Below are 22,848 nucleotides of genomic sequence, written 5' to 3' on the forward strand. Positions count from 1 at the left end.
GCTATCTGGTCCACGTGTTTGCAAGCCCTCAGCTGCCACAGCACCCCAGAACCCCGAGTCCCCTGGGATGGAGCCAAGCATTTTGGCTTTCTGTTACTACATGCAAGGATGAGGTCTTCCCACCACGGGTCTGGTACAGCCCTGCCAGGATGTGAAGGCTCCGAATACTGACTCTGGGGCTGGTCCGCCTGGGTTCGAGCCCAGCTCGGTCATCTGTGACTTGAAGCAAATTACCAAATTTCTGTCTGTTTTCTCATCTGTGAATTAAGGATAATGATATTACCTTCTTCACAGAGTCCCTGGAGGGGCTGAATGAGTCACGCTGGGATGTGTGTCAGCCACACCTGACACATGGTAGGTATCTGACAGATGTTCTCTATAATCATTATACAATTACCACCACTTGAGAATTGCTTTCATTCCTGGGTCTCCCCACAAAGGCTTCCTCACCTCAGGGGGGCGCTAGTGAGCCGTGCTCATCCCACAGAAGAGCGCCAGGAACGGAGCTTGGTTTCCTGGGAAGAGAACTTTCTCCTCTTGAATGAACTGCTGTGCAGGGTGTAGATTCTCCATTAACTGAGGTCACCGTCACCTCTGTCCCCGCAACCATTCTCAGCCATCCTTTACACAGTGAACACAGCCTGCTCTGCCTGGAGCAGAAAGATCACCTCTGTGCTTCTGCTCTTCTGAGGAGGTAGTGAGTTACTGTTTCAGGTTTCCAGGGCTGCTGGAACAAAGTACCACAAACTGAGTGCTGAGAACAACGGACATTTATTCTGTTAGCGTTCCGGAGGCTGGAGGACTGAAGTCGGGGGTTGGTAGGGTTGGTTCCTTTCGCAGGTTCTGAGGGAGAAGCTGTTCCATGCCCGTCTTTGGGTCCTGTGGTTGCAGCGACCCCTTACATTCCTCACCTGCGTGAGGGCACCTCCCACCTCTTCCCTGTGTGTGCCTGTGTCTCCGTTCTCTCTTCCCATAAGGACACCAGTCACAAAGGATTAGAACCCACCTGAGTCCTGTGTGACCAGGCCTCACCTCGACTTGACTGTCTGCAAAGACCCTATTACCAAATTAGGTCACAACCACAGGCACTGGGTGTTAGGACTTCAACACATCTTTTTGTGGGACATTCAACTGACAACTGTCACCATATATAAATGAAGTAAAACAGAAAAGCCTGCTGGTCACCAACAATTTTACAGATTTATTAAGAATATTAAAAACGATCTTTTGGGGGGCATTTTCTGACAGTTAAGAAAGGCTTGTCCAAAATTAGTAGCTTTACACTCTTGACAACAGCCAAGACAAGGAAGCAACCTAAATGTCCACTGACAGATGACTGCTTAAAGAAGATGTGGAAAATACATACAATGGAATACTACTCAGCCATAAAAAAGAATGAAATAATGCCATTTACAGCAACATGCATGGACATAGAGATCGTCATTCTAAGTGAAGTAAGTCAGACAGAGAAAGACAAATATCATATATCACTTATATGTGGAATCTAAAAAATGATTCAAGTGAACTAATTTACAAAACAGAAGGAGACTCACAGACATAGAAAATAAATTATGGTTACCAAAAGGGAAGTGGGGGAAGGATAAATTAGGAGTTTGGGATTAACATATACACACTACTGTATATAAAATAGATAAAGTTTTTGCTGTAGGGCACAGGGACCTATAATGGAAAAGAATATGAAAAATAATATATATATTATTTAGATATATATATATATCTCAAATAATAATAGATATATATATATATATCTCAAACCCTATGCTGTACACCAGAAAATAACATAATGTTGTAAATCAACTATACTTTAACTTTTAAAAACTAAAAAATAAAATTAGTAGCTTTAAAAAAGTCTTAAAAGGAAAGATTTCTATTAAGAGACTCTGACAATGAGTTTTAAATGTGTGTTTCTGTTACGTGTTAGATGTGGACCTATCATAACCCCTTCCTCAAATTACCTTTCTTTATTAGCAGTGTGCCTTTTAGTTTTAACAATAAATATTGGGGAAAGATAAGCTGCATAAGCACGGATCTGTGAAATTAAACATAAGTGAAGAGCTCAATATTTTAATTAAAGGAAACCTTCAAAAAATTACCGCCTCTGCCCCCACCCCTCAATTTCTGACTCACTCTCCCCTTTGCCTGCAGATTACATTCAGCTCTTGACTCAGCTTCTGCAGGTTTTTCTGGTTCCAAGTCAGGTCTCAGTTTTTCATGAGTATTTGTCCAAATGCTTACTATATGTCCTGTCCATACTTTTCTACAGGACCCTTTATCTTTGATCAGTTTGGGCTAATTATTGTCTTACATATTCCAGCACCAATGCCTATGTAAAATGCCCTCTCCTCATTCCCTTCACCCGTCCTTCAAGATCCCGCCCAAGAGGATGCTGCACTTCTGCCTGTCCTTGCTATGCTTCCTTGTAAAGACATGCATCTTTCCCCCTCTAGAATCAGAAGGTTATAAATTCTTCGATAGCAAAAACCATCAGTCATGCCTGTGTCTGCAGCCTCTCACAATGCCTTGTATACAGCTGGAGCTCAAAACACATTTGCCATGGACTGATTGACTCCCTTGTCCACTTCAGATTGTAATTCATTATTTCTGAACGACTTTAATTTGACAGAAATAATAATGGTTGCATTCAGCAATTTGCTTTTAAGCTTAATTCATGTTAGCTTTACAAAACGAAAGGGCTTACACAAGTTTTATTCTTTCTGTATAATATTCGTAACTATCATTATTGAGATTGTACTGCACCAGTCACTGTTTTAAGCTTTTTACATACATTTGTCTCATTTTATCCCCATAGCAACCTTTTGTACTAAGCATAATTATCTCCATTTTACAGATGAGGAAACTGAAGCTTAGTGAAATTAAATAACTTTCCCAATGTCACAGTGCTGATAAATGGAGAATGTGAGCCAACGTCTGTCTGCCCTCGAGTACTGTGTTCTTAGTCAGAGTTTCTACAATTTCCCTGTCATAAAAATCTTCTAGAAAACTTCTTAAAACAGGGCTTTGGCCTCTACTCTAGAGATTCTGAATCAGCATGTCTGGGGGAGGGGGCTAGGAATTCTGCATTTTGAGAAACACTCCAGGGAATTTTTGTGATCAGACAGATTTAGGAAACACTCAGCAATACGATATGGTTTACTGGTATTTTGAAGAAGTCCCTGTGTCGAATGTTTTCCTTTATACAGTTTAATTTTTATCACACAAAAGTTCTTTGAGGTTCAAACTAATGGAGATCCAGTTCTCACAGGTCTGCCCCATCTCAAGGACACCCGAAGGGGCTGGCCTCATCCCAGATCTCAGGAACATGGGTGTGATGCCCATGCAGCCACAGAAGGGCCCCACACTTGGTTTAACACTCTGCTGTCCCCGTTTTGAAATTCTTAATACTTCCTTAACAAGGAGGTCCTGCATTTTCATCTTGCACCAGGCTTTGCAAATGACGCAGCCAGCCCTGCTCAGAAATTGGGTGCAGCAGAAACTCTGGGCCTTGGGATACACATGATCCACTCAAGGGAATAGAGCCCAACCTCTGCCCCTCTCCTTCCGTCTGGATTCGGCATTTTGCAGAGGCTGTTTGAGGTGGGGAGAGGTCAGGTGTGAAGGTATAGATCTGGACTAGGGAGGAGACTTCTGAAGTGGGGGTGAAGGGAAGGAAGGGGTCCTGCATGTGGACAGGGGGTGGGAAGCAGGGGAGAGGGGCAAGGGGCAGCTGTCATGCTGAAGGAGTCAGCTCAGTGTCCAGGGATGGAGGGAATAAAGGAGATGATCTGACTGCTTGTCCCTGCAAAGGCCCATGGGCTGGAGGCTGGCGTCTGGAAACTTAGATTCCAGCAAGGTTCACTCAGCAACAAATACAAGCACCTCACTGGGCCTCAATGGTTTGTATGAACAACGTGACTTGTACTGAATGCCCACTTTCCTTCTGGGAGTTTGGAGCTTGGGGCTGCCCACCCAACTGGCCCCCGGTAACCCTGGGCACCAGTCTCTTACAGACTCCCTGGCTGGCCCATTTCACATGTGCTGTCCCAGCTCAGAGGGGGTGGGGGATGAGGTGTGTCCTGAGATGTCACTGGGAGAGGATGCTGGATGCTTATGTCTGGTTTCCTTGTGACTTGGTCTGAATTACTTACAGGCTCCCATCTTATTTTGCAATGTGTATGATGTTTGAAGTAATGTAACTACATCTCTTCAAAATACTGTTATTTTAGTTTCTTGTTAGTAAGCAAATTACAATAGCTAAGACTTGGAAGCAACCTAAATGTCCATCAGCAGATGACTGGATAAAGAAATTGTGGTTTGTACATATGATGGAATACTACTCAGCCATCAAAAAGAATGAAAATATGTCATTTACAGCAACATGGATGGACCTAGAGATTATCATACTATGTGAAGTTAGGCAGAGAAAGACAAATATCACATGATAGCACTTTTATGTGGAATCTAAAAGAATGACACAAATGAACTTTACAAAACAGAAACAGACTCACAGACATAGAAAACAAACTTATGGTTATCAGAGGGGAAAGGGATGGGGATAAATTAGGAATTTGGGATCAGCAGATACTAACTGTTATATATAAAACAGATAAACAACAAGGTCTACTGTATAGCACAGGGAAATATATTCAATATCTTTTAATAACCTATAATGAAAGAGAATGTAAAAAAGAACATACATATGTATGACTGAATCACTATGCTGTATACCAGAAACTAACACAACGTTGTAAATCTACTATAGTTTAATGAAAAAACAAAACAAAACAAAAAGCCAAAATTGAGACTGTACTGTATTTCAAAATATAATCTAAAATTAACATAAAATTCAAAAAGAATAAAACCAATGAAGTAAACTTCTAAACACATTCTAATATGCACACAAATTTTCCCAAGAGTAGAATTCACAAATGAAATGGAACCTCTCATCATAAAAAGGTACTCATTCTGTGGCTACAGTGTTACATTCTGCCCCATCTTCCTGGCTAATATACAGGGAATCTCATGGAGCTTCTGAGAAAATGCTCTATGCGTCTTCCAGGAGTGATCTTTCCAGATGCTTTTTTGTCTTTTCTGACATTAGGTTTAGTCCCCAAGGAAAAAAAAAAAATCCCACCTTTTCTCTTCCTTCATCTTTAATCCTTCCTTACTCTAGGAAGGACGAGAACTGGCCGCTTGTAGCCACCAGGAAGACCAGATTCCAGACAGGGACAGGTTCTCAGGTTTCTAAAGCAGCCTCTCACTGTTGCTGTGCAGTCCAATATGGCAGCCACAAGCTACATGTGGCCATTTAAATTTAAGCTAATTAAAATTAAATAAAATTAAAAAGTCAGATCCTTGGTCACACCAGTTACATTTCAAATGTTTAATGGCCACCCATGTGACTACCATATGGACAACACAGGCTAAAGAACATTTTTCTCATCACAGAAAACCATTGGGTAGCACTACTCGCAAACAGTAACCAACAAGCTGACAGAGGAAAGCAAAGTTCAGGGCTCCTTAGTGCTCTGTTTCTCCCCCAGCAGAGAGCTGCTCTCAGAGAGGACGGCTCTGTCTGAACTTCTTTATGGCTTTCTGGGTGAAATAACATGGAATGATGCTAAAAACATCAATACAAAAGGCCACGGACTGAAGTTTAGTATTGAACTCTATAACTACATATCTACAGATTTGTTCTGAATTAAGGATTAGTTCATTATTAATTCAATGTTTTGAAGGGGAGGAGAATTTATCACCCCCAAATATGCCTTTTTGGCATGTTGATTACTTAGGGCTGATTATTTTTAAGAAACAGCAGATGGAGGAAAAGCTCCGGAAACAAACAGAGTAGAGGTCACTATTTTGTAAAAGAAATGAACATTATACGGGAAGTCTCCATTTGTAAAGGTGTCTTCCAGAAACTCTTATCAATGGAGAAAGCAATAACTTAAATCTGCACAATAACCTTACTCTTGTTTACTGTGCTTTTCTGCTTTTCCTGGTAACCTCTCATAACTGGCCTTCCCATCCCCCACTACTTCTTTTGTCTTTAGCTGAAGATGGCATTTAAGGTGATGGCTTGGAGGATTCAGAGGCTTACTCAGTTCTCCTGTGTATCTCCCCTGTACATAGGAGGTACCCATGCTATTAAACTTTGGTTGTTCTCCTATTAATCTGTCTTTTATTTTAGAAGGAGTCTCAGTCATGAACCTAGATGGGAAACGGACAATTATATTTCCTCCCTACCAGTTTTAACTTCTCAGTGGGAAAGGTGATTTGCCCTCCCCTGGGACAAAGCCCTGAAGTGTGGGTTTAAGTCTGGGATGGATCTAGACAGTTGGGTCACAGCACATTCTGGGAGCTGACTCTAGAGCATCCTGTTTACAAGTCCTGCTGGTACCAGGGCATGTGGGCGAGAGGAGGACTGACTTCCAACCTCCTTTGTCTTTCTCCCCATCTCTAACGAGAGTTCCTCCAACTACGCTGATCTCAAGTAGTTTTCAACCCCTCATTGGGGTTACCATGAGGCAGGTTCAGGATTGAAGTGGCTGAAGGAGCAGTAAGTACAGACACTACATTCTGAGGGTAAACATACCTGCTTGTGTGTGTGTGTGTGTGTGTGTGTGTGTGTGTGTGTCTGTAACAACAAGAGGGAGGGGAAAATCTGCATGAGAGTAGAAATAGTAGAGATTATATTATTTTATTCTGAAAATAAGTGTCATCCATTTTTTTTTCTTGATCCCCTAAATAGGTGGTCCTTGCAAAGGGAAGCAAACAGATAGGAGGAAGGCCTGGCTATTGGAGTTACATAAGCCAGAAGAATTAGAAAAACAGCTTAGGGGTTTTCTCAAAAATAAAAAAGTCCTAAGAATTGATGTTCCGAACTGAGATACTTTTGCTGGGTTCTCCTGCCATTATCAAACATGATTTGCTGACTTGTAGAGCCATAAGAAAAGTCTTACAACTTTGCCCACTTAACACTGCCCACTGCCCACCAAGAAATGACCAGTTTCAGATGTAACAAGGCCATCGGAGGCCCAGGGTGCAGTCAAGAGCCTTTTCTCTCTCCTCAGTCCCAGAGAGAAGCGGTAAGGTTTGCTTTATTACAGATGTGACCCTGAATGACAGTCTGACCTCCTATGGATGTTCAAGACGCAGCAACTTCTTTTGGGGGTGTCACACAGTGGTTTGACATGATTTCAAGTCCACTTGTTTATGACAAAAGTGAAGCTGTTTGTAAGAGTGACGTCGTTTTCAAGAATGAAGTTACCAGTTTGATATAAAAGTGTGATTGTGTGTCATGATGTCATCATCTGCAGCAGTGGCTGCTGATAAGCACTCAGCTGGAGGGGCCCGGGGTGCAGGGCTCGTCAATAAGAGCAGAAGGAGGAGCAACTACGGGCAGGGGACATTTAGACGACAAACGCTCAGAGTGTGTGACAATCCCAGAGTGTTCGATCTGGGCAAGATCTCTGCTGATCGAATAGCTCTTTGGGGATTTTGGGGCACAGCTCCTGCTGGGGCAAAGGCGACTCTTACTTGCAGAAGCCCAGAGAAGATCATCTTGGCTGCCAACACTAGCTGGTCGTTCCCTAGCAACGGACTCTGGCAACAAGGGACTTCTGTTTTCAGTGGCAGCTAGACGTCAGCTTGTGGCTGGTTAAGCCACCTCTCCTTGTATAAAGGTACACATCAGCTAAACCTCGACTTTATTCCCTCCACCCACTCTTGCCTGAAACAATAGTGTAATTCATCTATCATTGGTTTTGAGTATGTTATTTCTTCACTGGCTTATCAAGAGACATTATCCTGTAGGCTACTGGCTTGTGAAATGATGATAGTCCTCGCAGTGAGCATGTGTTAAATAAAACGTTGGCAAAGACAATCTCAGTCTCTGAGCATCATTTGCCCCAAAACAAAACATGGGGTCACTAGCATAAGTCAGGAAAACTGTCAGTTCTGCATGGTAGGAAACACTCAAACTTAGTTTTATCGCATCAACCTATTCTTATACTTAAACAATAACAGATGCACTTTTCCAAATGCAAGCATGAAGGATTAAGAGGGAGACTACATTTTCCTTGAATACATAAGTAAAGAATAAATGAAGATACCTAGGTAAAGAAATGAAATGCATCAGAGCATCTTCCCAGCTCTAATTCTTGGGTCATGTTCTCTTTTCACAAATCTAACGTGTTAGGCTATTTAATAAAAGTGCTAGTTTTTTGTTTTTTCTTTCTGGTCTTTTTGTTTGTTTTGGGGATGGAGGCAGTCAGGGCTAACTATATCTTTGGTCAAACCATAAGAGTAATCCAAGTACCGAGTGAAAATGAGGTTATCCCATGGCAATCCTGACTTCCTGAGCCAGTCACACTATTATCTCAGGTATGACAGTGGGACAGCTGACCAGAGCAGAGTATCTGAGACACGTGTGTCCAGTCACAGATGTGGTGAAACCCACTGAAACGTATCTGCCAAGTACCAGGCCATATTTTGGGTTCAAGTCCTAATTTGCATCTTATTCAGTATCATCAGTTAAATTCTAAAGGTCTAAATACTATAAAACAAAATTGATTAGGATAATCTCCTAGAATGGAATTGAGGAATACTTAACACATCATTCACACGGATTACAGAAAAGGAGGCTGAGCCATTTCATCGTCTAAAGCTTAAGACCAGGAAAACCCTGAACAGAAGAGGCACAGATAGAATCTTAACGGGCAAACCACCTCTCCTTCAACAAAAGACCAAGCTAACCTTGCTGAGTCTGCTTCTTCTATTCATACTTAAGGATGGACAGAGATTCCTGATTAAGTGCTGCTTTAGCAACTGTTATTTTCCCCCTTACAGGCCACTTGAAGTTACGCGTTTACTTTAAGACAGTTGACTCTTAGACTGGCTCAAAGGTGATACGTACATCCATCCATGGAGATGGGCGTATCCAGGACACGAGGATCCCTCATATCCTTAACTTGGGACTGGACATCTGGTTCCATGGAGCAGTTTACCAACTCAATAGGTGGATACAAATTAAAATGCATAGTTTTATACGTGTATACCTGGTGAGTTTTGAATTGGGACTTATTTTAATGATAGGAATACAAATCTTACATAATGTCTGCAACAGTTTTGTACAATGCTTTTATCCTGATGACTGTAGTGAGATTGGTGCTCCAGGACTGTCAGCAAACTTCAAGAAGAGGCTGTATTCCAAGTTTTCCTCAATAAAGTTCCCAAGTTTCCGAGGCCTGTCTTTATTTAGAATTGTGAAAAGCAGCTTTGTGAAAAGCCAAGTAGGTATCATAAAACTGGTGAACTGGAACACAGTTTTAATTATGCCAGAGCGAGGTAGTTCATAGCTTCACAGCTTAGCACCCTAACAATGGGTCTGAAGTACTGACTAATTGTAATTTTGTCAGTAATAACCTTGAGACATGGATAAACAAAAGTGCGGAACAGTCTGCTTGGATCTCTGAAGGGCCGGGGGGGGGTTAATCTAATTTAGATTAAACAATGAGGTCTATAAATTTAATACTTCACGTGCATCTTAATTTAGAACTGCCAGAGAAAATATAGAAACTTTGCAAAAGGTTTTTAAAAAAATCCTTAATTTGAAGATAATCATCGGAATCAAGGGATTTCCAAGGTACAAAGGAATAAAAGTTTTCATTTAGTTAAGATGAATAAATGTGCAAAAGCCTTGTTGAGGTTAAAATAGTTGTGCATATAAATCAAGTCATAGGTCCTCTCTTGGACCTCGATAGCAATTACTGTCTCTGCAAGTTTCCTGCAATGTATCATGAGGTGCCTCGAGGCACTGCCTCCATTGTTAGTCTGAAATGCTTATTTAAATTTTTTGTGGTTATTTAACCAATTCATACTCATTTGATGAACACACATGAGTGTCTCAAAGTGGCAGGCACTGCCCTTGGCACGGGGATGCAGATCTTTGACTGGGTTCCCATGTACTGTTGGGGGTGAGGGTAATAACAATGTGCACATACAGAGAAAAGAGATGGTTGTATAATGAATAATGTATCTGACCTTTGTCCCAAGGTCCCGGGAAAGAGCTTCTAGACCCTTGGAGTTTCCTGAGTTACAGGAGTGTCTTTGTTATTGATGGTTGGGTCCTAGATCCTTTCAAGATGGAGAATGGCCCTGCCTGAAAGACCAACCTTGGGATTAGACAGCTGGGGCTTTGAACCATGAGATATCAGCCCCATCTCCAGGGAGGAGAAGGGAAGCTGGAGACTGAATTCAATCACGTGGCCGATGATTTACTGAATTATACCTACATCATGAAACCCCAATAAAGAAGTCTGGATCCCCAAAGCTCATGTGCTGGCAGGGTGACGTGTCCTCACTGCATGAGGAGGAGACATGGGGACTCGGCATTTGAAACCGCCTAGAACTCACCCTTCTCATCCAGCTAGTCCTGATTTGTACCTTTTATAATAAAATGTTAATCTTAAGTAGAGTGCTTTTCTGACTTCTGTGAGTCATTCATGTAAATTTTTGATTCCTGAGAAGGTAGTGGTGAACCCCCAAATCTGCAGTCCGTTGGTCAGAACAGCAGGTGGCCAAGGAACCCCCCTAAACTTGCAGCTGGGGTCTGAAGAAAAGGCAGTCTTATTAGGGACTGTGAAGTCTATGCTGTCAGCACTGTCGTGTGTCATGTCACTGCAGGGGTAATTTCCGATCGCTAAGTTCTGTGGAGAGTGGTGAGGTGGGGGTGACCATGTGAGCTGAGGGGGCAGGGAAAGCTTGGAAGAATGAATACTGAAGCTGAGACCAGCAGCCCAGGTGAGGCTTGAGGGGGACAAAGGTCCAGGCAGAGGAAACCACCAGGAGAAGCTCTCGAGGTGGCAACCAGCACGGCGCGCTGGAGACAGGAGACGGGCGGGGCTGCAAAGGAGGGACTGGGGATGGCGGGTGGGGGGGGCGGGTCCCGGGGGCCTTACAGCCTGGGGCGACGGGTTTGCATTTGAAGAGCGATGGGAAGCTGTCAGCTGCTTATAAGTCAAAAATGTTACAATCTGATGTACAGCTTTGAGGAGTCACTCTGGATGGCAGGTGGAGAAATGATTATGATGGTGAGCATGACCTTCAGTTCAGAGGGTTTACATCTCGACTGCCAACTCTCTGTGGGCTCCTTGAGGGCAAGAAATGTCGTCTGTGCTTCTTCATACTCACACAGTGCCTCGGATCAAGGCTGAGCATGTATGCAGGAGCTACCCTTCTGTGTACATCTAGGCAGAAATCTCTGCACGGAGAAAGACAGGAACACAGCAGAAGGGGAGGAGAATCCTTGCTCAGTATCAGCAGTAGGTGAGCTGGAAGGATACTGTGACTGAGTATGAAAACCAGATAAATCTGGATTAAAACAGCAAAATACCCTGCCATAATTCCATACATTTTTTCAAATCCTACACATTGTTCCAAATTTTCAAAAAAAAATTTAAATCTAGTTCAAGGGTTCAGCAAATTGGACTTCAGGCCAAATCCAACCTGTCTCCTGCGTCTCTGAGCAATATTTCTTTGTAACCATCCACGCCCATCTGTTTACATATTGTCCATGACAGCTCTCACTCTGCAGGGCTGTGTGGTTGTGACAGAGCCAGTATGGTCCCTAACCCCAGAACACCTCCTGTCTCGTCTTTTATAGAAAAGGCTAGCTGACTCCCTACTTGGACGAAAGGTGCCTTTGGTGGCTGTCATCAGGAATGGCGAGCACTGTGTATGTTATTGGGCTCTTTGTGTGTTTTGTTAGAGGCCTCCAGGTTCTCCAAGGGCAGTTTCCAAAGATGGCAGCAAGCAAAGGGGGCGGTTTCCATTTGCCATCAGCAAGGGAGGTGAGAAAGAAGGAAATGAGAGCTGTCTGCATGGACGGGCATCACCTTGGGAGCCCAGCAAATGCAGCTTCCAGCAAATCCAAGCAACTATTGTGGCCACGACCTCCAAATTAGGACGGAGGCTACTGGCTGGGCGCCACGCTCTCAGCTGGGAGACAAGGCAGGTCTTCTCCAGGAACAGGTACAGAGTCAAGGGTGAAGACAGTGGGATACAGGACAGGAGATGAACAGAGCGTTTCTGATATCAAACCTGTCACTCCACAACGAATGAATGTAATAACGATGGTGGTGATAACACTTAGCCGTGGCCATGAGCAAGGGCTGCGGGGGACTGGACTTTAAAAGAAGCACTTCGGTAATGCAGTTATGATTATTCTCATTTGAAGCTGAGAAAAGGTTGTGGCAGAAGTGGAGGCCCAGAGAAGTTAAGGAACTTGTCCAAAGGCACATAGCTGGTGAGGGGGGGCCTGGGGATGTGGAGCAGGTGTGTGTGGCCCCAAAGCCGATGCTCCTCAATGTGCTGCTCTCTCACTTGCTACTCAGAGCGCGGTCCAGTCTCTCACTCGCCACTCAGAGCGCGGTCCAGTGGCCACTAGCCGCAGCAGCAGCATCTCAAGTCCTGTCCCAGACTTCCTGAATCAGAATCTGCATTTCAGCAAGATCCCCAGGTCATTTCTAAGCACATTAAAGTTTGTAAAGAACGACTACCCAAGGCTTCCAAACCCTTTTCAAACTCCCACTAAGAATTCAAGCTTCCATCCAAATTTCCACTCTGTTAGAATTTTCACCCTCGATCCAGGGTGGTAGGTAGCCATGTCCCATTTCTCTCAGTAAAGGTCGTTAGGTTGAATTAAATTCCAGGAGCAGGTCCTGGACAGGTTAGAAACTGTTTCACTTCGCATTTTTCTTGATTCCAAGCATGTTTCGTACCAGGAATTCTTAGAACCAATGGAACAAGCCTAACTTTCTTCTGCACAAAGTTTAGAGAGATCGCTTGGAAAGTTCAGCACAGGAACCCGACTGTGGAGGTTCAGGTTACAGAACAAAGTCCCCCCTGTACCTGGGACCCTGTGACAAGCTCAGGGGAAGGATGGACACTCAGGGAGGGGGCAAAAAAGAAGCAAGACGCACTCAGCCGGACGGATTTCCTCTGCGGGATGCAACGATTCCTTCAAACACCAGCAGTGATTGAACGGGTAGGAAGGAGAGTCACCCACACGCACACAAATACCATATCCACTGTAAAACAGAAATCCCTCCCCTCCCCCCTCCGCAAACTGTAACTAAGCTTACTTCCCATTTCTACAGTGAGTTTGCAGCTAAAGTTGAGTAGCCAAATAATATTAAAGGGCTGACTCTTCCCCAGGGAGCGGTCTACTTCTAACGCTTTAAAGTCACTCTGGAGTCTGGAAGAGCAAAGGGAAGGCTTCCTGCTTTCTGCCTCTGCTCCCTTTGTAATTGGAGCTGCCCTCAGATACGCCCCGAGGGCTCAGCCTTTAATGGGAGTCAGCCTAGGGTCTGATCCTGCCAATTTCACTTTTTCTGCCGGTTCTTAGAGCTCTTCCTGCTTCTCAGTCGGTTGTAGCCCGTGGCAACAGCGGCAGAGGCTGGGGCATTAAGAAAGAAATAGAAGTTAATGGTTTCTAACCATAACTCTGGGTTTCTTTCCCCCTGTGTTGGCTGTTATCAGCCAAAAACCTGCCTAGAACTACAAGTAAAAACAAAGAAACAAAAAACAAAACAGCAGAAGTCACTGGCTTTCTGTCATTGACCCTTCATCCCTATGGTTGTGTTTTCTGTCGGGGTTTCCAGATGGTTGACCTCACAGCGGGGTAAGATTAAGCCCTCAGCACCACGTTACTGCACTGCTCAGCTGCTCATGGGCAGCACGCAGGGTCAGAGTTCGAGGTCAAAGCTCCCTCTTTGGATCTCAGCAGTCACCTTGGCCACAGGGAACTGCTAAAGATGAAGGCTCGTGTCAAACTCTCTCCACGTGCTCTGCCATAAACCAGCTGGGAGACCCTGGGTCAGTCACCTACTCTCCCTAGACCCAGGTTCCCTGGGCTGTAAAATGAGAGGTCGGCCCTGTTTCATCTCTAAGACTCTTTCACCCTTAGAATGTTGTGATTCTTTGCTCTTGCTTTTAGCTGCACTTGAGGCAAGCGCATCCAGCTACATTTCACAGGAAGAAGCAGACAAAGGGAAAGAATGTGGAGCATCTCCTGAGGAAATGATTACTGAGAATGATCTGATTTTACCCATTCTGAAATTTGCTCTGGAACCACACAGATCTTCTGGTCCTAGCTCTGAAACTTATTGGCAACCCCCTAATGAGTCTGATTCTGTTTTCTCCTGGGTACAAAATACAAAGTTACCCCCTCATACAGGATGTTGGGAGAATCACCAGAGAAAAGGAATATAAAGGGCTTGGTTTACAACCTGCATGCAAGGCCCTTTCCCTTCCCTGTCTCTTCCAAGCCTGAAGGAGCAAAGAAAAGGGGGAGAAATATACTGTTTTCCCTAGAGCCCAGGGAGTAGCTTCCTCCCCATAATTAAAGTCTATTCCTGAGCCCAGATGAGCCACAGCCTCTCTCCTGGTCCAGTCCTCTTTGGCTGCACCGAGCGTGTCTCCCACAGATGCTGGAAGGGAGACGGTGTGGCCTGTGCGTGCTCCTGGGTACGTCCTACGGGGAATGATGCTCAGTCTATCCTTGGAGAAACAACATGTGGATGGAATCGTTGCCTTGTCTCCTGGTAAGGGACTGGCTGGTTATGGCCCTGGCTTGTAAAAGTCTTACAGTAAAGACAAGAGTGGCTCTTATCTGTCTCAGGCACATACGATTATGCTTCCAAAGAAGAAATGCCCACTACCATTTGGGTAAGACTCCATCATCATCTTTATTTCTTTCACCCTTGGCTTTGTCTCTGCCCTCTGAGTATTCCTGAAACGGCTGTGCTGTCTGTCTTACCTTTTCTTCTGGGCCTCTCGGAGTCACCTCTGCAGCTCTAGGAAATCGAATTTACATCTTAAACATCCTGCATGACTCAAGTGCCCTGCCTGTGCTGACAGCCAGAGCAGGTTCCTGGCATAGACTCAAAGGTCCTTGAATAACACATTTTCCTGAATTCTTTCTACCCACGTGTACTGAAAACACTTGCTTCTGTAGCAAACTTGCTCCTAATTAATTGTTAACAGTCCCTGTGTCCCTAGAGGAGATATGGAAAATCTTTCCCCCATATTGTTGAGAAAAAAACAATTATCCAGCAAATACTTTATTTCTACAATTAATTATATTCACTATACATAGTACAAAAAAAGATTTCCACCTCCGAAATCCGAACTGCTTTATTTTTGAACTAGTTCCATAAAACTTTAAACAAATCTAAAACAATTTCCACTCTATCAGGGGTTCTGATCCTCTAAATAGCTCTTTTGTTTCTTCCTAGGTGAATACACGTGGTTAAAAGGGGAATTTGTAACTTTACTGCACTTTTTATCTTAGCTAACCATCCATCACCAGTCACTTTTTCAGTTTCATTTAGATTTGAGGTTTCCATTTGAACGTATTTGGAAAAAAAGCTCCAAAACCATCAGGGCATAAGCATTTTACAGCACTCTATGGAAAATGCAGCAGACCTGGAACTCACTGATTTTCTTAGCATTTTGATTATATGGGTCTATGACTTCAGATGAATCAAAGTAAAAATGAAACTCAGCAGGCATGATGAAATCAACTGAAACCACGGAAACGGTTGGTCAGAGCCCACAAAAATTGTTTCATTCTCTAAGACTAGGGGGTAGAACCAGACCTAATTCAAGAGACAGCTTCTGATGGCTGCCATCACTCAACTACTCAAATAGAGAAAGACATTTCTCAACAGTGGATTTCTTTTTTAAACTGCAGCTTTGCACAGACTTCAGTAAATGACACAAGGTTAATCTCTATAAGCAACAGGATACACACACGGTGCCACTTTTTTAATTATAAAAATTGGAATTCAATCCCCCCAACATTCATGCTCTATTGGTAAGTGGATGCGAGTGGGTGGGGAGAGCGGTGGAATAAGACCCAGATGGCATATTTTTAAAACAATTTAATTTCCGCTGTTGACTTGGGCATGAGAATGGAGCCGGGAAACAAGCCTGACCTTGTGCAGAGAACGCTATTTATATCCTCTGCCCTGCCTTGCTTCTGGGAGCCTCCCAGAGGCTGCAAGGGGGCACAAAAATTTGTTGCGTAAGTGACATTTTAAAAGAAATATTTTGTTCATTTGTAAAACAGAAAGGCTAATATTTACCCTACCCACCTCCCGGGGGCTGTATCCAAGGAAACCATACATGTGTACAATCTGAAAAATGCTATGATGTGAACACTGTATCATTACTGTGTCCATGTTCGAACATTCTTAAAGGGAAGGTGGGCATCAAAACTGCTAACTGCTACCTGGCAATTCAGGTATGAGTTGTCTGTAAAACAAAACAAAACCAAACACGCAAAAACAAAACAGAACGAAACCCCCCAAAACAAACAAAGAAAACCCCCAAAGATTTCTCTCTCTGTCTCTCTCCTCTCTTTCGACACCAAAGTACTCTAGTATTCTCTAGCGTTCTTTATAATTCGATTAAAGGTTCATTGTGCTTTTGTTTTCACAAAATATCATGAAATACGTATCATGTAATATGGATTAAGAGTTGATGAACTTGCAACACCGTGAGAATAGAGACCATGCAGTGTCAATGGACAAGATAGCTCTTTGTCTATCAACTGGTCCTAAAAAAGTCTCTAAGGACAAAAGCCTCAGGAAAGCAATGCAACTGAACACTGAGCACCTTACTTTTCCTAGCTCCTCTTTTTAAATATGAAGTCTGCCTGAAATATACTATCACTCCTTTCTTGAGCATCAGTGGCAGTAACTGTACATCACAAAATCCATTGAATTATACATTTTGTGTTTTCCTATTTTTTTATGTGCATTTCTCAAAACATGCTTTGAACCTTTTTTTTTTTAATTCACCAGAGTACCCAGTAAAGCACTAGACCACAGACACGAAACAAATTCTTCCCGAGCACTGATTTACTGATTAAGAGAAAATAAGCTAACAGTATAGCTATCAATCGTTAATGCCCTCCCACATACACTGTTTCATGTAGCTGGAATCTTTCCTTTAAGGGTGGTAACAGAAGTCTGCAGCAGTCGGCTTTTACAATGATATTGAGCTAATCTATTACTTAATGGGAACCCTTTCTCTAATTCAAATCAGAATTAGGATTGATAAATGAGAAATATTTTACCTTTATATATTAATGAATTATTATGACACAATGAAACTGATTTTCATTAGCCAACACGTGAGAACCTGCCTATTTTGAGAGTGACGATATAGTCCATTTCTCAAAATACATATCTAAAAACACATATTATTACTTTACGTCAATCTTTTTCTTAAGCATTTGGAACTAAGTTTTGTATTTTGCACAGTTCTGTTAAGCTTGACTGGACCAATGAAGCATTTTTGTTAGTAAATACATGACGAAGCTCTTTTGACCAGTCTCCTTTTAAAGAAAGCACTTTCACCTTCTCTATGTACGAAGAGAAAAATCAGTACAAACTCCACCTCACTTTTGCATCAGGAGCGCTGCATTGTTTAGCTGCCGCCAGCCTGGATGTGCTAACCAGTTAAGCAGTTAAGCCGTTAAACGTGCATCATAAAATTCCTTAGGGCACCCCTTGGAGTGGGTGCAATCATTTATGCATTGAGTAGGTCTAATTCTCCCTTGATTTATGGAAGTGGGAATAAAATTCCACCTCACAGAATGCTTAGCTAAGAGGAATCCAGATCCGGGCACTAACAGCCTGATGGTCTCCCCAGGAGGAGCTGGGACGCAGGTGGAATTCTCATCACTACAGCTGAGAAAACGGACGGCTTTGCCTGAGGTCTCCTGGCAAGCGGGTTGTTCAGAGAACGGCATCTAGGTCTCCCGACGCCTAGCACCCAATCACAAAAGCACGGAACTCCCAGAAGAGCTGCCTGAATCGCGTGCAGACAAGAAGAGGGGAATGACTCCCAGGGCGCTCACTGCAGAATCCCCGTAGCAGCCTGCCACCACTTCCCTCCCACTGCACATAAAGCACCCTGAAGGGTATCAGACAACATACAGTCCCAGGGGTACCCTGAACTCGGTGGGGTCATCTTCTAACTCTCTGACTTCCCACAGCCCCACATTCCTCTCTGTGGTGCCAAACCCCGAAAGCAAGATGTAGTTACAGCAACAACCTTTGGCTTACGAGGGACCATCAAGCTCTGATGATGGTGACATTTGATAGCAATAATGACAAACTTTATATGACCATAATCCAAGTTTACAATGATACATTAAGCCATAATGCTACCGTTTATATCACCATAAACTCAGTTTGCGGTGATAGAAACAGTCATGCTAATGGCATTAACAGCCGCCCTCCGTGGAATCACAGCTGTTGAGCACTGCTTTTGCGCTATTAGCATTGCTACTTATATCACCATAAACTTAGGGAGTCACACTCATTACATACGAACATACAAGGACGATGGATATCCACATTTCATGCCCAATGCTGGAGACCTGATGGCTGTCACCCTCCTTAAAAAGGTCTACCTAGCTCTCCATTTGGCTCTGTTTACACCAAAGAGCAAGTCTGCTTTTGGTCATCTTCTGATTTGCTGGGAAACACTATTTAAAATTGAAAAGAAGGTGTAAGCCACAGTTGTGGGCACACTTACTGTCTCCTTGGCAGCGCAGGGGACCCACACTCAGTTTGGCTTCTGAGCCTTGCCGGTCAGTATCTCCAACCACCACCTGGCTTACTGGCAGGTGATCTTTGTAGGATAAGAAGCCAGCGTCCTTCCTCCTGCATCACAGGGAAAGACAGAAAAGCATGAGGAGGCTGAGTTAGAAACACGTCTTTTCTGATCATTGTTTATTTAAGTTGTCGAACAATTGACCACATTCCAATAAACGTTCAGAAATCTATCTACTAGGCAGAACCAGAGTTCAAGAGCTGTTCCCTCTCTTCCACTGGGTGGTCTCACAGGGCGTGGCTCAGAAGCAACTGTGACCTCTTTGCCTTCTGGACAACAGAAGTGACACCCTGACTTCCAGACAGTCACAACAATACGCAGCACACTATTTTAGGCTGAGAGTAGACTACGGTGTTGTTGGAAGCACATTTATCAAACGCTGAGCTCGCCTGCAGAGTCTGCTGCTGTCACGGAATCAAAAGTTCAACAAAGTCAACCTGATCTTTTACCTAAAATAAGAAACAAAGCCCTATTTAAAAAAAAAAGAAAACAAAAAACAAAACCCTTGTCTCCTTAATGGCTTGGAAGCAGTTGCTTCTGAGGCTTTCTTTCCTGCTGTGCATCAGCTAAATAAGAGACACTTTTTGTTCCTTCATCTCTTCTTGTTTATTTTAACAACTGAAAGAGCTTATGTGAAGTTTCCAGAACAAAGCAGGTGTTGCAAAGTGTCTATTTCCATCTATAAGGAGAGGACTTAAGATTCAAGCAGGATTTGGTTTTTCTCCTAGATTTGTTCTTCTGTTTACTCTATACTTACCTGGTTTCAGGTCTCCTATCAACCCTGTTCCCACCCTAAATAGAGGGGGAGAACGAGGCTGGTTGGAAAGTACTGATTCCAGGATGAAGCACAGAAGCACAGGAGGTGTTGCTGGGGATGGAGCCACGGTGGCCTACGGGGCAGCACAAATTTCCCCTTAACAGGAAATCACTGCCTCCGTCACCCTCTTTTTGTGCTGCTGTGGCTGAGGGATCCCCTCATTTGGGGCTAGATGTGTGGGAGGCACAAGTCATGTAAAGTCACTCCCAAAATATACCTTTTTGAATGATTTTTTGCACTGATCAGCCTGAATGTAAATGAGTTTTGAAATTGTACATACAAATGATCACAGGAAAAAAAACTGATTTTGGATGATAGAAGATTGAGAGAGAAAGCATGTTCAATAACCAGGTTAAAGATTTGCCATTTGCATCTCTTGCAGGGAGTTGAGAAGAACGAACTTGGAAGTCTGTCTAAAAAGGCTGTTAGGAGCAGTTATCTACTCCTCTGACCTTCTAGAACGTCAGTGAACATAACTCCTTGATGTGTCAGGACCCACAGAAACCCAGGAAGGAGTCACAGAATTTAGCCAGAAGACCTCAAACAAATGTATTTTATACTGCCTTAGTTATTTTAATGCTCTCAAGTTTCCAAAATAAAGTTAAAAAAATTTTTTTAACAAATGAGATCATGCAGAAAAACACTGTGATTCTTACTAATGTAGCTACTGCTGACTTGGCCTCAAATTTTTTGCAAACCCAACTTCTTATACTAGAATGTGTAGCAATTAAAATCATGTTAGAGAGGGAACAAATATTTAGTGTTTCTTAAAGGGACAGTAAATGAAGTCACCCTTAGCAACATATCGTGGCTTGGTAACCTACTAGAATGATGTGCACTTCTCTGAAGCTTCAGGCTCAGCCTCTCTGCAAGTTCATTATCACTTGGACTTAACATGACTCTAAATCAGGGGTCTGCTAGCCAAGTCCTGAGAACCATTCGTCTTGCCCCTTATGTTCTCTTATAAACCATAAGCTACCTTTTTTTTTTTTACATTTTAAATGATTAAAAAAAATCAGAAGCAGAGTAACATTTTGTCATGTGAAAATTACATGAAAGGCAACATCAGTGGCCACAAAGTTTTACTGAAATAGTCTTTTTTTGGTTATTCCAATATTTTTTATTTATACATGTATATTTTTTAATTGAAGTGTAATCGGTTTACAACGTTGTGGTAATTTCTGGTGTGCTGCACAGTGATGAATTTGTACACATATATATTCTTCTTCATTATAGGCCACTTCAAGGTATTGAATGTGGTTCCCTGAGCTGTACAGTAGGACCTTGTCATTTACCTATTTTTTATATAGCAGTGTGTAACTGCAAATCTCAAACTCCCAACTTATCCCCCCCTTGTCCCCTCCCTTCTGGTAATCATAAGTTTGTCTTCTATGTCTATGAGGCCATTTCTGTATTGCAAATAAGTCCACTTGTGTCATTTTTTTAAAGATTCCACATATAAGTGATGTCATATAGTATTTTTATTTCTTTTTTGGCTTACTTCCAAATACAGTCACTTCTTAATTTTTTTTTTACATATTGTCTCAGGTACTTCCATGCTACGCTGGTAGAACTGAGTAGTTGTGATAGAGATCACAAGGTCCTCAAAGCCTAAAATATTTATTATCTGGTCCTTTACAGACACAGCTTGCCAGCTCTTGCTCCAGATCATCAGTATTTATCTTTTTGCTTGGTAATTTATTGAGCAAATATCCCACTGACGACTATGGTGGCCTATAGTGCAACCTACCCTCTCAGTCAAGTGCAGAGTTAGGGAAGTGGCATGAGAATATCTCTGGGGTGGGGAAAAACCACTTAAACGGACATTTATTCACTCTAACAGTGAAAAAGAACTTAACTTTATTAATAATTAACTTTCTGATTGACTCTGCACCGCATGGCAGGCAGTCACGTGTCAGGATGCCAAGCATCCTTGCCCCATACTTGGTATTGTCGGTTCACTGATGATGAGTGAAAAAGTAACTACTTTATAACAAATCTTGTGCTAATATAAGAGCATTCTGAAGACAAGTGTTTGGAAGTATTCCAATTACTAGGTAATCTTATTGCCAAAACTGGTATGTGTGTGACCTTATAAGAATTTACACATCTTATACACTTTCACAACTTAGAAACACAAATTTTTAAGTCTTTGTTAATCTTATCAATGTAGAGTTCCAGTGGGTTTTAGACTTATTTTATAATACTGAAATGGGTCATTATTCAGATATTTTGCAAACAAAACTGATTCAGAGATGATAGAAATTTACTACATTTTATTGAAACCTTTGCATTATTGGTCAACGAAACTGAAAAATTAACATCACGATTCATTAGGTGCACTAAGCAATATACTTTTAACTAGTTAGTTGTATGTACCTTTAGGTAGCATTTTTCAACTCTGATAGCCAATAAAGTCAAGTATCAAGATGAACAAAACAGAAAGGCAAATCTTCAAATTAGTAATCCAAGATTGTATAAAATCGTATGTATTTGGTCACACCATGGCTACAAAAGCAGTTAAAGAAAAATTAATTTCTATTAATATTTTAGAGAAAACATTCATTATTTCAACTATATCATTTTCCAAAACCTTGTTTTCCATTGAACATAAAATATTGGTTCACTAGAACCTATATCTTAGTTTTATACTTCTTTGTAAATATGTGTTCAAAAATTTTTAAATGATAGTGTGAGGATCAAAAAATATGAAGAACACTGCATTCGAGCAGTTCACGGAAAACCCTACTACTGCTAAGGCATCTACCACTGAGTACCTATGTACATCAGCCTGCTTCTTGTACATAACATCTAATCTGTAATCAGTTCTTCCTGATCTGGGGTAGCATTATCCCCATTTTGCTGATGAGAATCAGAGAATTTATCCTGACCAAGTCACAAGCTCATAACTATGGAGTCTGGATTCAAATCTAGATTATCTGGAATTTTCCACTATCTGGGATCTTCCATAAAAAAGAGGTCGGGGGAAACAAAATAGAAAAAAACCAAAAACTACCAAGCCAATGCAAATCCTTTTTCTTTTAATTCTCATTGGCAGATGAGGTGAAAACGAACCTTTTTACGTACATGTAGCTATCTTGAAACGTTCAGGTTATTTGTAACAAGTTCAAAGATGTCTGCAATGTTCCACTCAGACATCCCCTACTCCATGTGCATACAAAGTAAGAGATCTAGAACCATCCCGACCCCAAATTAACCACTGCTTTTAATGGTATATAGAAGGTCAAAAAAGGCTGCAGTTTAACTAATGCGGTGTTTATCCCCCCCTTGTCCTTGGGGGATAAACTCCAAGACCCCAA

The 22,848-nt window shown here is 42.4% G+C and overlaps 1 protein-coding gene across 6 annotated transcripts in view; it reads right to left on the reverse strand.

Moving 5' to 3' along the window:
• The window catches only part of CNTNAP2 (contactin associated protein 2), a 1,225,886-nt gene that overhangs the window by 314,062 nt on the left and 888,976 nt on the right, over positions 1-22,848 (reverse strand). For all 6 annotated transcript variants that reach the window (XR_012074163.1, XM_031674555.2, XM_072964285.1 and 3 more), the window contains one exon: positions 18,634-18,761. Coding sequence is in view for 5 of the 6 variants with exons in the window: in XM_031674555.2 (XP_031530415.2) it covers positions 18,634-18,761 (128 nt within the window). In the remaining variant the exon portion in view is untranslated. The remainder of the gene's footprint in view (positions 1-18,633; positions 18,762-22,848) is intronic.

The sequence above is a fragment of the Vicugna pacos genome, chromosome 7 (genome assembly GCF_048564905.1).
Source record: "Vicugna pacos chromosome 7, VicPac4, whole genome shotgun sequence".
NCBI classification, from domain to species: Eukaryota; Metazoa; Chordata; class Mammalia; order Artiodactyla; family Camelidae; genus Vicugna; species Vicugna pacos.